The sequence below is a fragment of the Arachis stenosperma genome, chromosome 4 (genome assembly GCF_014773155.1).
Source record: "Arachis stenosperma cultivar V10309 chromosome 4, arast.V10309.gnm1.PFL2, whole genome shotgun sequence".
NCBI lineage: Eukaryota > Viridiplantae > Streptophyta > Magnoliopsida > Fabales > Fabaceae > Arachis > Arachis stenosperma.
Window position 1 is genome coordinate 88,967,601 of NC_080380.1, and position 21,184 is coordinate 88,988,784.

General features: G+C 35.7%; 1 protein-coding gene across 4 annotated transcripts; it reads left to right on the forward strand.

Annotated features, from left to right (window-relative positions):
• The first annotated feature begins 10,632 nt into the window (after positions 1-10,632).
• LOC130973714 (uncharacterized) lies at positions 10,633-21,163 on the forward strand. Of its 4 annotated transcripts, XR_009084250.1 has the most exons (12): positions 10,633-11,543; positions 13,585-13,773; positions 15,890-16,067; positions 16,394-16,474; positions 16,575-16,727; positions 16,828-16,930; positions 17,233-17,266; positions 17,360-17,668; positions 18,001-18,155; positions 18,322-18,419; positions 18,562-18,657; positions 20,512-21,163. XR_009084250.1 is itself a non-coding variant. In XM_057898350.1 (3 exons), exon 3 carries the CDS (start codon positions 14,959-14,961, stop codon positions 15,418-15,420), a length of 462 nt encoding a protein of 153 aa, XP_057754333.1. In that variant the 5' UTR covers positions 10,633-11,543; positions 13,585-13,773; positions 14,700-14,958; the 3' UTR covers positions 15,421-15,584. The 4 variants fall into 4 exon arrangements, 1 of the variants encoding a protein (XP_057754333.1); XR_009084249.1 differs by having other exon boundaries at positions 16,575-16,930; XR_009084251.1 differs by having other exon boundaries at positions 16,575-16,930; positions 17,516-17,668.
• Positions 21,164-21,184: the final 21 nt, after the last annotated feature.

Consider the following 21,184-nt stretch of genomic DNA (forward strand, 5'->3'; position numbering starts at 1 on the left):
GATGTTGAGGAGGAATGTGCACAACCTCCGAGGCATATTCTATATGAAGACTTGGAGAGAATGAAGCAAGAATTGAGTTCCCTTGTTGATGAAGATCATGCATCCAATCTTCTTGGTGAAGAATCCTTTGAATTTGAAGAACCTTCTCCCAATGAATTTAAAAGTGATGTGGAGGTAGATTTCTCTCAACCTCCCATTTATAACTTGAGTGATGGAGAAGAGTTAGAGGAAGTTGATGAACAAAGGATTGAGAATGAAGAAGTTTATGAAGAGGTGGTGATTGACAAGGAAGCAAACAAGGGAGTAGAGCTTGCAAGCACATTGGAGATACCTCTCCCCAAGCCACCACCATCCATTCTCTCATTCAAGTGGGTAAATTCCTTATACTTAAGCTTTGTTATTCCCCTTGAATATGGTTTGCTTGAGACGGATGGTCAACTTAGAAAAATTAGTGGCTTTAAGAGTAAAAAGGAGATGGTTAGTGGTTGGAAGCATCATTCTAGGTTCATTATGGTCACATGTCCAAAGCTTGATAGCAAAGGTTGGTGTATAACTAGAGTACATGGGTCTAGAAGGATGTTTGGTCACTTTGTTGAGAATTCACCTTGCTCACCACCCACATGGACTAAGGATAATCAACTTGGACATGGGTGTGAAGACAAAATATGGGATCCGGGAACACATGAGGATCAACATTGGGAGCCCATGGTTTGTGAAGAACTCCATCAAAGCTTGGAGATATTAATCTTGAATGATGGAGCTTATTGGAAGTTCAAGCATTGGTGGAAGTTCCAAGATGAGTACAAGCACAAGCCACCTTGAGAGAAGCTCCCCATAAGTCCAACTTAAGGACAATAAACAAAAGTGCTGGGTGGGAGACACCCCACCATGGTAACTTCTTTTCATTTTCTTTTTTTGTACATATTGATAGAATTAGTTTAAATTCTTGTTTTGATTGATTTGATGAGTTTAATTGGTATTTTAGTATGTTAAATAAGATTTTATGGTATTTTGGTAGCTGTTTGGAGGTTTGGAATGCTTGGATTAGTGCAAAAAAACATAGCAAAAATTTTTGAAAAACAGAGCACCATCCACGCGTACGCGCGCTTCACGCGTACGCATGCATCAAGCATTTTCGACCATCCACGCGCGCGCGCCATGCATGCGTACGCGTGGATTGAGAAGTTCCACATTCCATACATTTTCCAGAGAGTTATGCCTACGCCACGCCAACGTTGTGCCTTTGGCACAACCCCACTCACGCGCATGCGCACATGGCGCGTACGCGCCACTCTCGAAATAAACCATCCGCGCGCGTGCAGCATGCGCGCGTATGCGTGGATTTTCTTCCTTTACCACATTTCTTTTCTTCTCCTCTTTCTATTTCTTTCCTTCTCCTTTCTCCTACCCCTCATCCAACACTTCCAAACACCATCGATAACCATTTATTTTAGTTAGTTATTAGTTAGTTAGTTAGTCGATTAGTTAGTTTTAATTAGTTTTCATTTCATTTTTTCCTTTTCATTGTAAGTGTTGGATTGTTATTCTTGTTTACCATTAATTGCTGTTGAGTACTAAAAAGGGATGTTATCTTCACATCATTATGTTTACAATCTTTGTTGGATTCTATTGTTGAGGTTATATTTTGTTACTTGGTTTTAAGTTCTTCATGCTTACCTTTCGAAAAATACCAAGTGATGAGAATTGCCTTTGAGATTGTAACTCTTTTTGAATTACATGATTTGGCCACCATGTGATTTGAGCCTTATTTTGTGATTAGGCAATCTCTTGATGGATGATGTTATGCATTTACCTTAATGCATTATGTTCATGATTATATGCATCCATATGTGTTTGGCTTGAATGCTTTCATGCTTCTTTAATGCTTGTTTTACCTTACAAGTTCACTTAAAGCATCTCAAGCACACTAGGATAAGTAAAGTACATGCTTCTTTTGTGACATCACTTGTTATGCTAATGTGTGTTCTAACAGGCGCCTAATTTAGAATTCACACACTTATTTGTCATTAATGTCACACTAATTCACTCACTTATTTCTAGTGATTTACCTCATTCCAACAATGTATGCTTCTTTGCTTTTATGTCTTCTCATCTTATGGTGTTATATTTTTGTTTTTCATGAACAATGCACCACAAGCACACATGGAAGCGGAAGAAAGAACATGCAACAATCCGGAGACTCGCCGTACCCCCTTGCTCATCCTTCAATGCACCAAGGACGGTGCAAACTTTTAAGTGTGGGGAGGTCGTCCGACCGATCGGCAATTTTGGGTGACAAATTTCTAATCCCAACACTTTTGCATTTCATTCTAGGATTTTATGGTTTTTACTTGCATTTTCTTAATTTTGCATATATATACAAAATAAGCTTAGTCAAAATAATGAAATTTTTCAAGGATTTCTATCTATAGGGCACCTCAATTGATTTGAGTAAAAACTTTTTCATAAAACTTGCTTGAATTATATATCTTGTGGATCATGTTTCTGAGCTAAGAACACAAGCAAGTGAGATTTGAGCCTAATGGCGTGGTTACATCTTATAACCACTTATTTTTCCTTCTTGTGTGCATTATTCTCTTTCTATGAATGTAATCTTCGATTTGTTTGATTCTTTATGTCCATTATTTTGTGTATTCATGCATTTATATGATTGAGGCCATCATTTCATTAGCTCACTTACCCAAATAGCCTTACCTTTTATTTTCCATTGTTAGCCAACTTTGAGCCTACGATTAACCCACTTGTTCTTATTTTTAGCACATTACAAGCTTAAAGCGAAAAACAATAAATGTCCTCAATTTGGATCTTTGATTGGCTTAGGCTAGTGTGTGTGAGTACCATTCAAGTGTGAGAATCTTGGGACATTGGGGGAATAAAAAGGTAGTTTTGTATTGTTATTGAAAATATTGGGAATTGGGTACATACTCATGTATTGATCAAATGTAAAACCTTATGCATTGAGGTTCTTGTATATAGAAAGAAAAAAAATGAGAAAAACAAAAGAAAAAGAAAAACAATATGGAAAAGAAAAGAAAAAATAGAAAAAGAAAGAAAAAAAAAAAAGAAAAGTAATAAAAAGGGGACAAAATGCCCCAAGTAAAGCAAAGTCCAATAAAGATCAATGCATAAGTGTTGTGAAATAAAAAGGGATACATGAGTATGTGAAAAAAAATGAGAAGAATAGGTAGTTAGGTTAGAACTTAATTGTATAGGATGTCATAGGTTAGGTGGGAAGTTTAAGCTTATCAAAGATTCAAATTTCAAGCTCACTTAACCAAATATGCATCCTACCTTGACCCTAGCCCCATTACAACCTAAAGAAAAGACCTCATGATACTTGTATGCATGCATGAAATATTTGTTGATTGTTAGAAGAAAAACAAATCTTGGAAAGCATGATTAGAAGAAAATTGAGTGAATCAACCCTAAACACTTGAGCGAATAGAGTGCAAACACATCCGGTGAGGGTTTGATGCTCAATTTCATATTTCCACCTACAATCATCACTTTTCATGCAAGTTTGTAAAAATATTTAATAACTCAATTCAATTGTGGATTAAACTTGCTAGTCCTTAGCCCTTGTGCATATATGCTTCTTGGAGATTGATTTATTTTAACTAAGCAATTGCATTCATGTAGATAGTTGCATATAGGTGGATTGCATTTAGTTAGTTTCCATTGAATAAATGCCATACCCTTACTTCATTCTTGGTTTTAGCATGAGGACATGCTTGGTTTAAGTGTGGGGAGGTTGATAAACCCCATTTGTAGGGTTTATCTTGTGCTTGATTTAGGGGATTTTATAACCTTTTACCCACATTTATCCATTGAAATAGCATGGTTTTATAACTTCTCCTTTAATTGTGCTTAAGAGTGAAAACATGCTTTTTAGGTCTTAAAATAAATAAATTCAATTCACCTTGATTCCATTAGATGCCTTGATATGTTTGTTAAGTGACTTAAGGTTTAGGAGGCAAAGATTGAACCAAGGGAATGAAGGAAAAGCATGTAGAAATGGAGAACTCATGGAGAAATAAAGGAAACGCAAAAGCTGTCAAGCCGACCTCTTCACACTTAATCAACCATAACTTGAGCTACAGAGGTCCAAATAATCCGGTTCCAGTTGGGTTAGAAAGCTAACATCCGGGGCTTCGAAACGAAATAAGATTTGCCATAGTTGCTATACGTATAAGGATGCGTACGCGCACTGTACGCGCACGCGCCGTTGGTGCACGTGATCACTTCATGCAAACTCGTGGATAGCGAATTTACAAGCCTTGTGGGCCCAATCCAACTCATTTCTAATGCTATTTAAGCCAAGGATTGAAGGGGGAATGAAGACACTTTCATACTTTAGATACTTTTGATCATTAGTCATAGTTTTAGTAGTTAGAGTTAGTTTCTAGAGAGAGAAGCTCTCACTTCTCTCTAGGATTAGGATTAAAATTAGTTCTTAGATCTAGGTTTTAATCTTTGCTTTCTTCTACTTCTACCTTTCAATTCTTTGTTGTTACATTCATCTTCTTCTACTCTTTTGTTGTAATTTCCTTTATGTTGTTCTTATATTTTGTTATAGATCTAGTATTGTTCCTTCTACATTCTTCCAATTCAATAAGAGGTAATTCATACTAAATGTGTCTTCTTTGCTTTTCTATTATTGATCTCTTGTTTTTGTAGTTGTAGATTCCTTTAATTCTTGCATTTAATAATGATTACTTCTATTGCACTTTATGTGTTTGTTGAAATGTCTCTTTTAGTTTTAGTGTAGATTTTGTTCCTCTTGGCCTAGGTAGAGTAATTAGTGACACTTGAGTTATCTAATTCCTTTGTTGATTGATAATTGGAGAGATTGCTAATTGGTTTGGAGTGCACTAAAGCTAGTCTTTCCTTGGGAGTTGGCTAGGACTTGTGGCTCAAGTCAATTCATCCACTTGACTTTCCTTTATTTAGTAAGGGTTAACTAAGTGGTAGCAATGAACAATTCTCATCACAATTGAGAAGGATAACTAGGATAGGACTTCTAATTTTCATACCTTGCCAAGAGCCTTTTATAGTTGTTAGTTTATTTTCATTGTCATTTACTTTTCATGCTTCTTATCCAAAACCCCAAAATAACTCATAACCAATAACAAGACACATTATTGTAATTCCTAGGGAGAACGACCCGAGGTTTGAATACTTCGGTTTATAAAATTAGGGGTTTGTTACTTGTGACAAACAATCTTTTGTATGAAAGTATTATTGTTGGTTTAGAAACTATACTTGCAACGAGAATTCATTTGTAAAATTCTAAACCGTCAAAAATCCAATCATCAGGTACATTGTGCATTAAGGTGTCCTACTTCCATCGATGTTTTCTGTCCCAAACGACCCCTCAGAATAGTATTGGTATCATCATCATGTTTTCTATGATTTGCTTGATTTTGTTTCAATTAAATGCTAATTTACTAATTTTTATACTGTAATCTATTGGTAGATGAAGATGTATAAGAGATCAATTGAGAATGGGGTTGAAAAGAAAATTATGGATGAGAAAAAAAGTGATTAGTTGATTTTGAATTAGTGTGGGTTGGTCTTAAATTTATCTTTTTTCGGGTGTAGCTTTTACTTTATTTTTTAGCTCTCTTGGAGTTTCAGCTGAACTCTTCTGCATGATTGATAAAATTTTGTAGCTTTTATTTTATTTTTATCTGGGTCAATATTGATAAATTTGGTACTTAAAGGGGTTGTTTTCATTTACACTGGCTTTTACTTTATTTTTCAGCTCTCTTGGAGTCTCATGTGAACTCTTCTTCATGATTGATAAAAGTTTGTAGCTTTTATTTTATTTTTATCTGGGTCAATCTTGATAAATTTGGTAGTTAAAGGGGTGTTTTCATTTACACTGGTATGTGATCGATTGAGATTTGTGTTGGAACTATTCCAAAATTCAAAGGGCACTGTGTTTGAATTTGGATGGCTTGATTTGTTGGTTTGTTACCTTTTGGATTGATGCTTTTTTTCTTCTGATTGTTAGTTAATTATGTGTTTTGAGAATCAATTTTATGCTTATTAGTTTGTAGGAATTCATCATTAACATTAATTAAAGCTACATTAGTACATTTTCTAAGTTCTTCTTATGATTTGATACATGATAAATAGATCACTCCCAATTTGGATTGCAGAATAGTTCAAGTACTGCTAGAGGATGGGAACGAACGAATAGCACATCGAAAGAAGATTTAGCTTTGAAACTGAGTCGACTTCCATCGACGTTTTCTGTCCCACACGACCCCTCAGAACAATATTGGTATCATCATCGTGTTTTCTATGATTTGTTTTATTTTGTTTCAAATAAATGCTAATTGACTAATTTTTATACTGTAATCTGTTGGTAGATGAAGATGTATAAGAGATCAATTGAGAATGTTGCTGGTTTTGGATCTGAAAAAGCGTGTAGGAAGCCGTTTGGCCTTTGTGATGTTAAACATCACAAGTCCATCAGTTTACTCATGCACCAACAATCATAATTTTGAGTTGATTCTTTGTCTAATAGGGTCTTCTCTTCTGTATCCTTGTCTATGGTTAGCTATGATTATTTTGGAATACAGCCATCAAAACTCAATTCTGTCACCTATTTAAATATTATTGCATAGTCATTACCTTTTGATCGTTACTTCCTGGCATCAGCTGGCAATACTGTAATTCATGAAACTTGCCCCTTTTGTTCATTTATTCTATCACTTCCACACTGCCACTCCATCCTTTCTCAAGATTTTCTTTTCATTCAGTTGTATTTATGTTCTTATATAATCTACTCATTAAAATATTTTCTTGAATGCAGTTTTATATTTGTGATTTCCCAAATGACAATCCCCAAAGAGTGAGAAAGTTTGCACAGGGAAGGACACATTTCTTGGTAACATCATTGACTGTACATTTCACTAGAATCGCTATTGGTGATTGTCGTGATGGTGTCCTTGTCTATTCTTACCACGAGGTGAGTGGTACTGCGGTCTCTATTGTGGAAACCTCCATTTCCCCAACAACTCTGCCTTCTTCTTTTTTCTTGGAAAAAAAGGAAAAATAAAAGATAAATGGAAATAAGAACTCAATTTTTGAGGTTTACTTTTCATTGGATCTTCTTGGAAAATTAAAGAGCATTTTCTACATTAATATTGTTTTAGGTTTTCTGCTTTAGTTATGGATGGTTACACATTATTTTTGTATTCTTTTCCTTCTAATCAAATTTCTTGTTCTATGAACATCATTTCTCTCTCTCTCTCTCTCTCTCTCTCTCATGTTTCCTTAAGTAATAAAAGTTATCCTATGTTTGGTATAGTAGGATAAAAAATCCACTTATCTTAATATGTTTTGAGAAAATTGGTAAAGTGATAAAGTAAGACTTTAATCACCCTTGAATTAAGATAGGGCTCACAAATAATAAAAGTTACAAATTCAAAGGTGATTAAAACTTTACTTTTCCTCTTTACCAAACCTCCACATTTTAGATGATCTTTTTCCCCTTTCATGACCAGAACTATTTGACTTTTTTGGTGAACTATTTCACTTATAAATTCTAATTTAGGATACAAAAAGATTGGAGCAACTTTACTCTGATCCATTACTGAGGTTAGTTGCTGATTACATTCTTATGGATGCTGAAACGGCTATCGGCTGTCGTTTTGGATCATAAAGGAAGCATTACTATTTTATGTTCAGATCATTTGGAAGGCTAGCCTTCTGTTAAACCAGCTTCTCCTTAATGATTTTCTAATCTAGGTTCATGTTGAAAGAAAATTATCGACGAGAAAAAAAGTGATTAGTTGATTTTGAATTAGTGTGGGTTGGTCTCATATTTATCTTTTTTTAGGTGTAGATTTTATTTTGTTTTTCAATTCTGTTAAAGTTTCAGTTGAACTCTTCTGCATGATTGATAAAAGTTTGTAGCTTTTATTTTATTTTTATCTGGGTCAATCTTGATAAATTTGGTTTAAGTGAATTTTCTAGAGAAAATATTCTGCTTTATTTGCAAATTGGCTTTTTGAAACTTAGCTTATTACTCTAAAGATTTTGGCTACTGTAGAATAATAATATTTATTTTTTAGTATCTATTAATTGAAAAAAGGAGTTTATATTTCTATGATTTTTTTAGACTTTATATTTGATGGGCTGGTGTGGTTGAGTAAGATGTATGCAATTCACTTGAGTTTTGGTGGACTTTAACTCATTCCAAATATTGATTTATAATATTGAATAAGATGTATAGCTTATAATCAATTTTATGTTTTCTTAAATAGATAGTCACATGGGCTGGCAACATGAGGTCTATATATTCTCCTCCCATTCTCCATTCTCTCGACTCCACTTCTCCTCTCTAGCTCTCTTTAATTTGTCAAAGCTTTAGAAGATATGGGTTAGGTAGCTCTCTCAAATGGGCAGAGCCATTCTCTGAATGGTTATAGAAAGAGCTGTTGGTATGAAGAAGCGATTGAAGACAACTTAAGATGGTGTTTTGCTCTTAATAGGTACATCTTTTTAACTACTCTTCTTCCAAATTCTTAATTAAGCAACCCAAATGTATCATATCTGATGTTTAGAAAAACCACATTGCACTTTAGTTTCTGATGAATCCACATTTCATGGTATTTAATAGTTTTAATTAGGTAGATTTCATTGACTTTTCTTGCATTTATTCATTGAAATAGCATAGTTTCATAATTTCTCCCCAAATTGTACTTGAAAGTGAAAACATGCTTTTTAAGCTTTATAATTGCTAAATTTTATTCACTTTAATTCTATTTGATGCCTTGATGTATTTGTTGAGTAATTTCAGGCTTACAAGGCAAGTATGGGTTAAGTGGAAGGAAAGCATTCAAAATGGGAGAATTCAAGAAATGAATGATTTGTAAAGCTGCCAGCCCTGACCTCTCGGTACTAAAGTGATCATAACTTGAGATACAGAGGTCCAAATGAAGCGGTACTAGCGGCATTGGAAAGCTAACATTCGGGGCTTCGAAATGATATATAATTTGCTACAATAGACTAAGTTGAAGTGTGCGTGTGCACACAATTTGTGCGCACGCACAGGTAAAAAAACAGCAAGTGTACGGACGCACATATCTGTGCGTCCACACAGGTCCTGAAGCTATTTCAATCCAAATTGAAGAGGAATGAAGGGGGGAGCACTTAGGTTTAGGTTTTTACATGTTTTTGTTAGTTTTTCTAGAGAGAGAAGCTCCCCCTTCTCTCTAGAATTAGGGTTTTTATCTTTATTCTCTCTTTAATTTCTCTCTTTAATTCTTGTTTAATTGTAGTTTCATTTACATTTTCTTGTTCTATTGCTTTTACTCTCTTTGTTTTTTTGTTAATTTCTCTTTTATGCTCATTTTAGTTGTATGAACACACTTGTCACTTTTAATTTTCTTTAATGCAAATTTGATATTTATGTTTCTTTATTGCCTTATTGAGTTGCTATCTTTATTTTCTTTGCTTGGTAGTTGTAGCATTTATTAATTCTTGTCATTTACCATGCTTTCTTTTCGTACTCACCAAGTGTTTGATAAAATGCTTGGTTGAATTTTTACATAGTTTTTCTCACTTTTGGTTGAGAAATTGAGTGGTTTGGGTGAACTTGAGTAGTGAATGTCCATTCCACATTGTGTGAGGGTTGTTAATTAACTTGGTTTCAACTAACGCTAGGCTTTCACTAAGTTAATTAGTGAGTTGGTTAGGACTTGTGATTGAGGTTAATTATGCCCTTTTGACTTATCCTCGATGTAGGGTTGACTAATGGGAATTAATTCACACACAATTACCATGTTTGTGGTCCACTACTAGGATAGCAAGCCCTAATCACCCAATCCTCACCAAGAGCTCTTTTAGTATTTAAATTCTATTTTCATCACCTTTACTTGCCTTCATTTTATTTCTTGTATGTTAAGTTACCTTCTTACCTTTTAATTTCTTGCCAATTGCTATCATAACAACCTCCAATCCCTCATAGCCAATAATTGAACATTTCATTGCAATTCCTAGGAAAAACGACCTGAGAATTCAAACTCCCGGTTATTGTGTTTTGATTGTGACTATCTTTTGAATTAACATTTGATTATGAGGATTCATTGCTGGTTTGGATTATGCTGAATTGATCTATTGTTTTGATTGATTCTAAACCGGCAATAATTCTCTTATCAAATTTGGCGCGGGAATTGCAATGGTGTTATATTGTTTGCTATTGTTAATATGCGAATATGTGAATAGATTATTTTTTATTGGTTGCTTGTTTTTGTTTGTAAATATGTCTTTTGATTGTTAGCTTGCCTTAATAAATTTTTGTTTTAAAATGCATATGTGAATAGTTAGTAATCTTGTTTAAATTGTCTTTTGATTTAAATTGCATATTTAAAATATTTTTTAATTAGTTTTTAAATGGTTAAAATAGTTTTGAATAGATTTTTGTTGGTATATATTACAAGTACTTTGAATAGTCCATAATTTTTAATTTGAAAAATATAATTTTAGATTAATTTTAAAATTAATATAAATAGTTACATATTTTTATTAATTTTTTGTTTATATTCATTTTGCATTGTTGGCTGCATTTCTGTTTAAAAAAAAAAAAAATCACTCTCTGTGCGTACGCACATGCGTACAGACACTCTCATGCACGCCCTCTGCTCACAACGTTCGCACCCCCAATTCATCCTCTTCTGCTGGGAGCACCAGCACTGTTGGTGCGTCCGCATCCCCCTACTCTTCCTTCCCTTCTCTTTTCCTATTCCCCAACGTTCATCCCTCTCCTCTCATTCTCTGTTCCAACATCCACCACCACCATCACCCATCAACGTCCATCACCACAACCTCCGCCGGCAACCGCCAGCGACCGCCGCGCCCTTTCCCTTCTCTTCTTCCACTCTCCCTCTCTCGGCCTCACCACCGCGTCCTCTCTGTCCTCCCCGCTTGTCTCCTCTTCGCGGTACCCTAGCGCCGCCCAGAACCACCGAGCCTGCGCGGACCGGCATAGCCACCGTAGCCTCCACCATCGACGAGCCACGGTGACCCAACCCTCTTCTCCTTCCTCCGCGAATCACCGCCCAGCGCCGCCAGCCACACTAATTGCTGAGCCCAGAACCCACCGCGTGCTCTCTGTCCTCCTCACCGTCGTCCAACATCTCTCGGCAGCCTCCTTCTTCTCCCTCTATCCTTCCCGTCGCTGTCAGGTCCAGAGACCACAAGGTCCTCTTCTTCGCGACCCCCTTCTGACACAACCCTTGTCTCTCTCGTTCCTTCTGGGTTGAAGAACAGAGCAAGTTCAAGCTCCTGTTCTCTTCGTCTGAGGTGAGTTCCAGCTATTGCGACGACACCACCCCTGTTCCACCAAGCCCAGAACTCCTCTCCCCTGTTTCTTTGCTGCGTCAACTCTCCGCCGCTGCTATTGAAGCAGCGCCACCACCAGGCCAGCTGGGTTGCTCTGGCCGTTCACTCACCATCATCCACCATCTTCTATCCCTACCCTTCCTCTGTCCAATTCTGCTTCCCAGGTTCCCTTTCTTCTCATTTTCATTTTAGTTCTGTTTGGTTAATCTGTTAGTTAGTCTGTTTAGTTTAATTTAGTTAGTTATATATGCTTAGTTGATTAGGTGGTTAGAGAATATGGACTGGTTAGTGGATTTAGTTTTGTTTGGAATAATGCTGGTGTTTGGAAATGTTGCTGTTTTATTGATTTTCCTTGGTTTGTGGTTGCTGTATGGTTTGCCCCTGTGCTAATTTGGCTGGTTTGATGCTGCTGTATATTGGTTTATTGCTGCCTTGTCCTGCCTGGTTGAGGCTGAGTTTTTGTTTTAATTTGAACCTAATCATTTGATTCAGTTAGGTGCATTTGTTTGGATTCATATTGCTTTCTTGTGGAGTAGTTATTGAATTCAATGGAAGGAATCCTGACTGAATTAATTACTGTTGTTTCTTGCTGCTGTGCTTTTGTTCATGGCTGTTTGGAGTGAACCAGTTGCTAGATATTGTTAATGGTTGCTTGTGCAGTGAGGATTTTTGCTTAATGTATGAATTTAAGTTGTTTATGTTGCTGTTTTGTTCCAATTTGAACTCAATCGCTTGACTCAAGATACTTAGTTGTTCAAATTCATGATGAATGCTTGTGATTGGTTGTGAAATCGAACAAAAAGAGTGCTGCTGCATTGTTCTTTGTTGATCTGTTGTGGTGCTGAATTTTGAACCATTACTTTTGTTCATGGTTCAAAGAATGTTGCTTGATGCTGTTGGTTTGGTTTTAATTGTTTGTTCATGCTTTATTACTGGATAATTGGCTTATTTGTTTGGTTCATATGAATTCAGATATGATCTTTGTGTTTTTACTAGTTAATGCATTCATATGGAATCTGAATTGATTGGTTGAAGTGGGAAAATAGGCCAAACTTACTGCTGAAATGCTGCAGGATTTTTTCTAACCTTGTTTCATTAAATGACATTGTCTTCTTTGGTGCAACAAGATTCTATTTGACGGATTTCTGTGTCAATAGAATCTTGTTTGCTAAATGGGTTTGGAAATTTCCTCTTGAGCTTCCTTGCAAGTTTTGGTCATGCTTCTAACTTTCCTTGCTTACTTGTGATGTTAATTTACTTCTATGCATTGAATAGTTCAAGTGAATTTTTAAATTGACATTAAACTTGAAATTCTTTGGAAAATTTGAGCCTCTTTTGCATAAACTCACAAGATTGAAGATTTTAAATCTAAGTGGCTGAATTGATCCATTTTATTTTTGCCTAACTTTCATTAAGTCACTTAGATCATGAGGTTTTCAATTCTTGTTTCAACTTGTGACGTTTATGCCTCATTGAATTTGGTGTTTGAATGTTTCTTGATCAACTTGTTTCTCAATGTTTTGATTTTGCCAACACCAAATTGCTTAAATTTATGCCACTTTGCTTGTGATTGATAATTACTTGATTATGTGCTCTACACATACATGTGCATCACTTGTTTTGGAATTTTGAATTGTTGAGAAGTTGAACATGAACTTGCTTGTTTTGGAAATTGTTGGAATTTTCAGAATTAAGGGATGTTTTTGCTATGCACATAACTTTTGCTTTTCTTTTTTCGATTTCAACTAACTCTTCCTTTTTCTTTATACGACTTTTGACTTTTGTTTTCTTTTTCAACCAACTTTTTCTTTTTCTTCATATAACTTTTGACTTTTCTTTTCTTTTTCAACTAATTTTTTCTTCTACTTAACATAACTTTTGACTATCTTTTCTTTCTTTTCTGTTTCAACTAATTATTTTCCTTTTACTAACATAACTTTTAACTTTTAACTTTTAACTTTTAACTTTCTTTTTGTTTTTTAACTAACATTAACTTTTAACTTTTGACTGTTTTCTTTCTCTTTGTGCATAGTAACAAGGCTCTTTCCTTCTTTTATTTTTTGATAAACAAGCAAGATAGCTTTCTTAGATTCATTTATTTGATTGGAGGTTGCTTCTGTTTGCTTTCAACTTGAATCTCATGCATGCTTCCATTCAAATATACATTATTTGTTCACTTCATATATATGTTGTCTGGTGATTCAGTTTTCAGCTTCTGTTCACTTGAGGAGGAGGAAGACCAGCATCATGAGCCGGAGGAGGCCCGAGACCCACCAGCAGACGGAAGAGCCGATGATAGCGGCGACTCCTTCCACTCCGCATGATCGTAAGCACTGAGGACGGTGCTACATTTTAAGTGTGGGGAGGTTGTCCAACGTCAGCAGCGCATTTTGGGTGACAAGCTTCATTTCCGAACACTTTTAGTTTAGTTTTCTTTGTATGCTTTTTAGTTGTTTGGTATATATTTTATCTTTTAAGAAACATTTTACTTAGTTTATTGCACTTTATTAGTTTATTGCACTTTTTAATTTTGCTTGTACATAACTTAGTATTATATAATAGTTATGCATATTTTGGCATTTTGCTCTCAATATTGGCTTTTACATACGCTTTTTAGTTTTTTTAGCTATGATTGTGATTTTGGATGATGTGATGATTGCACCTAGTTTGATTTCCTATATATTTGTTATTTTGATTTGATTGAAAGTAGGAATTAGACTTAGGATTTTTGACTTTTTCATCTAATCACACTATATACATATATAGAATAAGTGTTAGTGAATTTAATGAAATTTCCAAGAAACTTACTTTTTATAAAGGGCATTGAAAATTCAAATTGAATTGAGTTCAAAATTTTCATTGAAACTTGCATGATTTATACATTGTGGAATATGGTTTTTGAGTTGAAGAACATACAACTTGTGAGTTTTTGAGCCTTATTGTGTGGTTACATTATTTGACCACTTATTTCATTCTTGTGTGTTGCTCTTCTTTATGATTACAATCTTTAGTTTGTTTAATTTTATATATCAATTATTTAATGTATGACTATGCAATTATGTGATGAAGGCCATTACTTCATTATAGCTCACTTAACCCAAATAGCCTACCATTGCATTTACCCTTGTTTGCCACATTGAGCCTTGATAATCCCCTTTGTTTTTTATTTTGCCACATCATTAACCTTAAGCGAAAAACAATGAAATATCCTTTATTTGAATCTTTGAGTAGCTTAAGTTAGTGAGTGTGTGTGATGTTTAAGTGTGGGGAAGATGTGGGAAACTTGAGTTGATGAAAATGTGTTTTATTCTTGTTGAAAGATCTTGGAAATTTGGGATGCATACTCATGCACTACCACAAAAACGGAAGATAGCGGCGGCCAATTAGCAGCTATTTTCACAACCGTCGCTATCTGGTGGTTTTCCAACAGTTTCAGTGGTAAACACTAGAGGAGCAGCTATTTGATTTAGTTTTATCACGAATTTTAAAAAACCGCGGCTAATCTACCTCTTCTTTGGTGACATTTCAATCTCTCCCTTCCCAAAAACACAACAACACTCAGCAGCTTCACCAAAAAAAATGGGAAAGAAACCTAAAGAGAAAAGAGGGAAAAACGGAGAAGGAGAGGGAAGGGAGGAAGGAGCCGGGCTGGTGCTGCTGGATTCGCCGCCGCCGTCGCGTTACCCTGCCGTCGGAAAGCCAGAACCGCGAAGAGAGAGGAAGACCGCATCAGCTCACTGCGAAGCCAGCGCCGTCGTCGTCCTCATCGCGGGTCTTCACCATCGCGTCTTGCCACCGCCGCCACCACTAAGCTTGCCGTTGTCGCCACTGAAGCCGAAGAGAGAGAGAGTTCGCAAAGAGAGTGAGTGCGCGCGCTCACGAAGGAGAAGAACGACGAAGAGTGAAGGAGAAGCAGAAGACGATGAACGTAGGGGAGAAGGAGGAGGTCCGTTCTCGCACCGTCCTGCTCCGCCGCCGCCGCTGCCGCCATCGATTGGGGTCAAGGTCGTCACCGTCGCACCCTGTTCCCGTCGCCATTAGGGTTTGCTGCTGCTACCACTGATAGAGCCGACGCTGGGATGAGCCGAATACGGAGAGGAGGTCGCCATTGCACGCGCCTCCACCAGTTACAACCGTCGCCGAATCCGGGACAGATTCACGAGTAACTCTGCTTCTTCCTTTCTTGAATCTGTTCTGCTTCTATTTTGTTCCACTATTCTCCTAACTTTCTTTCTATGTACTTTGAAATTGGTTTTGCTCATTTGTTGTACCCAGTAATTGCTTTGCTTCATTGATGGTATGTCTTGTTTGCTTTTCAATTTTAATTTTGCTGCTTGACTGGCAATGACATAGGTATTGTACATTTTATTGATTTGTTATTTCCTTGGATATGTTACTGGCACTTGATAAACTTGTTCTCCACCACGAGGGTGTTGAGATAATATACTCATTAAAATCTGCACTATTGTTAGTTTAGTAGACCTCTAAACCACTCAAATCTTCTTAACAGGTATGGTTCATGGAGAGTTTGCTTCACCTATGCCACATGGTTTGGGATAAATGAGTTGATTGCTTCTGGAAAGAGTTATAGTGATTCCCCAGCCATTCATAAAGCTTGTGAATTTTTGCTGTCTAAGCAGCTTTCAAATGGTTGCTAGAGAGAGGGTTATTTGTCTTGTCAAAACAAGGTTAATTTTACTGTTTCTAAATGCCAATATCATTTATTTTTCTTCTTAGAAATCCCTAAAACTACTAAGCATTTTCTTGTGGGAGAGTCTTTTCCGAGTAGTGCATGCATAAACACGATAAAGAAGTTGCTGAGATTATAACTCTCTGGGAAGTGTGTAGGAAGGAAAGGGGAGTATAAGACGATGAATTTTATGAAACTGATAAAATTTTGATATAACGTATTGTATTTTGTTTTTAAGTAACATTCAGTTAGAATACTCTATTACTTTCAGGAATCTAAAGGCTGAGAGTTATATTTATGTTTCTCCCAATGTCTGTTTTTCAGGTGTATTCAAATCTTGAAAACAACAGGGCTCATCTTGTAAACACATCGTGGGCCTTGCTGGCTCTCATTGCTGCTGGACAGGTATATACAGCAAAATATTTGCTACTTTTGTGTTGCTGCCTTTGAACTGATTAGGTTAAAACTTTGATTCTAACACAAAATTCTAACATTTGCATTATAGATGGAGAGTTTCTGTGCCACACATTCCAGTACTTAGTTACTCGCGACGACTACTCAGCCATTGCCAATGGGACTTTTTTCCAACTTGGTCACAGCAGAGTGGCTGCAGAACACTAACAGCTATTCACAAGATGCTATTCTGGCCGGTGGAAAGGTTAATGTGACAGTTAAACTGTTCTTGTGGAGACAGTAATATTAGCAAAGATTATGGATTGTTCATCACATACCCTCTTAAGCCTGAGGATTCTTTGCAGTCAATTGCAAACCAGACAAAGCTTGATCCTGAGTTGTTGATGAAATACAACCCCGGTGTAAATTTCAGATAAGGGAGTGGTCTGGTTTATATTCCCGGCAGAGGTTCGCTTTCTGATTTCGATGCCATGTTTAGGTCGTCTTATATAAATTCATGAGGATTATGTACATGTTAAGATTTGTGACATATGGTGCATTTATAGATAGAACTGAAATTAGAGTAGTCCCTCATATCTATGCTAATTCCTAAGCAGTTTGGCTTTTTGCAGTTGAACTTAAATGCATTCAAGAGTATAATAATTAATAAAATTAGCATCATGGTTATGAATGTATGTTTCAAATTAGTTTATCAGGAACTTAAACCTTGAGACAAATTCTTCATATTTTCTTTTCATTTCACTTTCCAGATGAAAACGGCAACTATGCGCCTCTTCACCGAAGGTATTGTTCTTTAAAGTTCAAACCTTATTGGGTTCATGCAATTCTCTAATAACCTGCTAATTTTTATGAATGTATTGTCATTTTCATTTTCAGCTCTGGAGGTTTGTCCATTCTCAATCAAAAGAAAGTAGTCTTATTGATAATTGTTTACACTCGAATTTGATATCAATACCCAATCCAGGGTAAGGATATCCTAAAAGAAAAATGTAATAGTACTACTTTCTGCTCAATTTTGTTCTTGTAGAACAGGTTTACCAGGTAAGGTTGTTGCTGGAATATCTGTTGGAGTTGTAGCAGTACTTCTGTTATTAGCATTTTGTGTTTGTATTAAATGTTGCGGAAGGAAGAAGAAAAAACTGAGAACAGAATATTTCGGTCGGAACACTACTCGAGCTAGGGAAGGTATGGATTTTGCACATATTTCATACTTGTTCAAAGTTTGAAACTCCCTCAAATAGCCCTTTAATTTGAACATGGGGAAGTACTTAAAAATTTTAATGATTTGATGGGCTTGACATTCCAAAATTATGATGCTACCATATAAAATGAGAGTCAAATACTTAGTTTGTACATCTGAAAAAACAAATGTTAAAAAAATAGTTTGACAACTCTTTTACTTATAGATAGTTTCCTTTCCAGTTCCTTGATGGCTTCAGTACAATTTATGTTGTGTATCATGCAAGAATGGTGAACATGAACAGTCGAGTGACTCTTACTTATCATTCCTCTTTCAGATAAAGCCTCAGATAGCTTTGTAAACACAAGTATAGAAAAATCAGCAGAGTTTTCATATGAAGAACTGGCCCATGCCACAAGTAACTTCAATTTGGCTAACAAAATTGGTCAAGGTGGTTTTGGAGAAATCTATTATGCAGAGCTGAATGGCAAGGTTTGTAATCTCTATGTTGTTAGATTTGATTACAAGATTTTTCAGAAAGGTTACATATTTGTTTTATAGTTGTATATACTATAAATATGTTAGAATTAGGATAGATTGGCAGTTGTTTTACCTTCCATCTTTTCTAATTCCACTGAAGTTCTCTCTAATAACACAGAAAGCTGCAATAAAGAAGATGGACATGAAAGCATCAAAATAATTTCTCGCAGAACTATGATCAATGGTGGTGCTGAAATCAAGGGACTTGTAGCTTTGGTGAATTTTGATACCCTACTATGCATTACTTCTTTTTTGTGTGAAAGCTGATAACATCAGAGGGCCTAGTGGCTTTACACAAGTAATTCAGATTATATTTATGTTCCTTCTTTTCTAATTTTTCTGGTGATTTTTGTGGCAGTTTCATCAAGTTTTTGATCAACCAGATCCTAAAGGTCTTAAAGAACTGGTGGATCCTAGGCTTGGAGATAATTACTCAATTGATTCAGTTTTCAAGGTATTATCTACTAGTTATATATTACTCTCAGAGATCGGAACTAGCACAGGCCTGCCTCACAATCCACAAATACTAAAAGCTTATCCAATTTATTTGAATTGAAGCTAATGTTTTCTCTTTCATTAGCTGATCTGTTTACACTATACATTCCTCATGAATAAAAGATTAGAATCTTTCTCTTGCTTCAAAGTGTTAGGTTAGCTAGTTTTTAACCCACTCCAACAGACATGACAATAACACGTAGGTAGTGGCATTAATTTAATTGAGGATACTAATCATAAACCCAATGTAAGAAGATATTTATTCAATGGAATGCACAATGCTAAATTGCTAATCAACCATAAATGTTTATAGCATCCAGTCATACATATCACAAGTTGATCAAATTCTATGAATATTGAAAGTCTAAGGCTTCTTTCTTCTTTGGTGTAGTCTATAATAAGGTTTTTATGTGTGGCTTTGAAGTATTGATAACGTGACAAAGTTAATCAAAAATGGCCTAAACAATTGTAATTAGTCATTTTTTTAAAGCACATGTATGAAATTGCGGCGGTTTAAAACCTTGCATTTTTTTTAAAAACCTCACAGTTTTGCGGCGGTTTTAAAACCGTCGTAGTTTTTTTAAATCCATTGACCAAATAGTGGCGGTTTCAAAACCGCTGCAAAATCAATTATCTGATTTGCAGCGGTTGTGCCCGCGGTTCCTTAGAACCGCCGCTAAATCATATAACCACTCCCTAATAGGCGACGCTTAACGAACCGCTGGAATCCCGTTTTGCGGCGGCTTAAAACCGCTGCAAATCACTCCAAAAAGCGCCGCAATTTCCCGTTTCCATATTACATATGTAATATTATAGAAACAATATGCATTGATTAGTATAAATTATGTTCTTGATAAATAAAAGAAAAGAAAAGAAAAAGAAATCATAAAAAGGGGACAAAATTACCCCAATGAAAAATTCAATAATAATCAATGCATATGTGATCGAATTTGATGCATGAGTGTGTGTATTTGTAAAAGTGAAATCATGGGTAGCTAAGCTTGATATTAGAATTGTATAGAGTATATATGTGTTAGTGAGAAGTTAGGCTAATCAAAGATTCAAATGCAAGCTCACCTTGCCATATATACATCCTTACCTTTAACCTTAGCTCCATTACAACCTTAAAAAGAGTTCATGATTTTTGCATATGTACATTAAATTTGTGTTGATTGGTTAGATGAAGAACAAACTTTAGAAAGCATGATTAGAGGAGAATTGAGTTAATTGACCCTAAATACTTGAGTGACTATAGTGCATACACATATCCGGTGAGGGTTCAATCACTCAATTCCATATCTCCAGCTATGATCTTTGCTTATCTTGCAAGTTTGGTTAAAATTCTTTTATGACTCAATTCAATTGTGAATAGAATTTGGTTCTAATTGCTTTAGCCCTTGGTTGTATATAAATGCTTTCTTGGTAATTGATTTACTTGGACTAATTAAATATATATAGATAGTGAAATAGTATAAGGTATAATAGTTACATACATATATAGGTACATTGCATATAGATAGTTACATTGAATAATTGTTGATTCCCCTTCTTATCTTCTTTTGGTATAGCATGAGGACATGCTATTGTTTAAGTGTGGGGATGTGATGAATCCACATTTCATGGTATTTAATTGCTTTAATTAGGTGGATTTCATTGACTTTTCTTGCATTTATTCATTGAAATAGCATAGTTTCATAATTTCTCCCTAAATTGTGCTTGAAAGTGAAAACATGCTTTTTAAGCTTTATTATTGCTAAATTTTATTCACTTTAATTCCATTTGATGTCTTGATATGTTTGTTGAGTAATTTCAGGCTTATAAGGCAAGTATGGATTGAAGAAGTGGAAGGAAAGCATGCAAAATGGGAGAATTCAAGAAATGAAGGATTTGTAAAGCTGCCAGCCCTGACATCTCGATACTAAAATGATCATAACTTGAGCTACAGAGGTCCAAATGAGGCGGTTTCAGCGGCATTGGAAAGCTAACGTCCGGGGTTTCGAAATGATATATAATTTGCTACAGTGGACTAAGTTGAAGTGTGCGTACGCATACAATTTGTGCACACGCATAGGTCAGAAAATAGCAAGTGAGCTCATTAACTGATATATAATTTGCTACAGTGCACACAATTTGTGTGCGTCCGCACAGGTCCTGGCACGTGAGCTCATTAACTGAAAATCGCTGGGGGCGATTTCTGGGCCCCAAAAACGAACCCAACTCATTTCTGAAGTTATTTCAAGCCAAATTGAAGCGGAATGAAGGGGGGAGCACTTAGGTTTAGGTTTTTACATGTTTTTGTTAGTTTTTCTAGAGATAGAAGCTCCCCCTTCTTTCTAGAATTAGGATTTTTATCTTTATTCTCTCTTTAATTCTTGTTTAATTGTAGTTTCATTTACATTTTCTTGTTCTATTGCCTTTACTCTCTTTGTTTCCTTTGTTAATTTCTCTTTTATGCTCATTTTAGTTGTATGAACACACTTGTTACT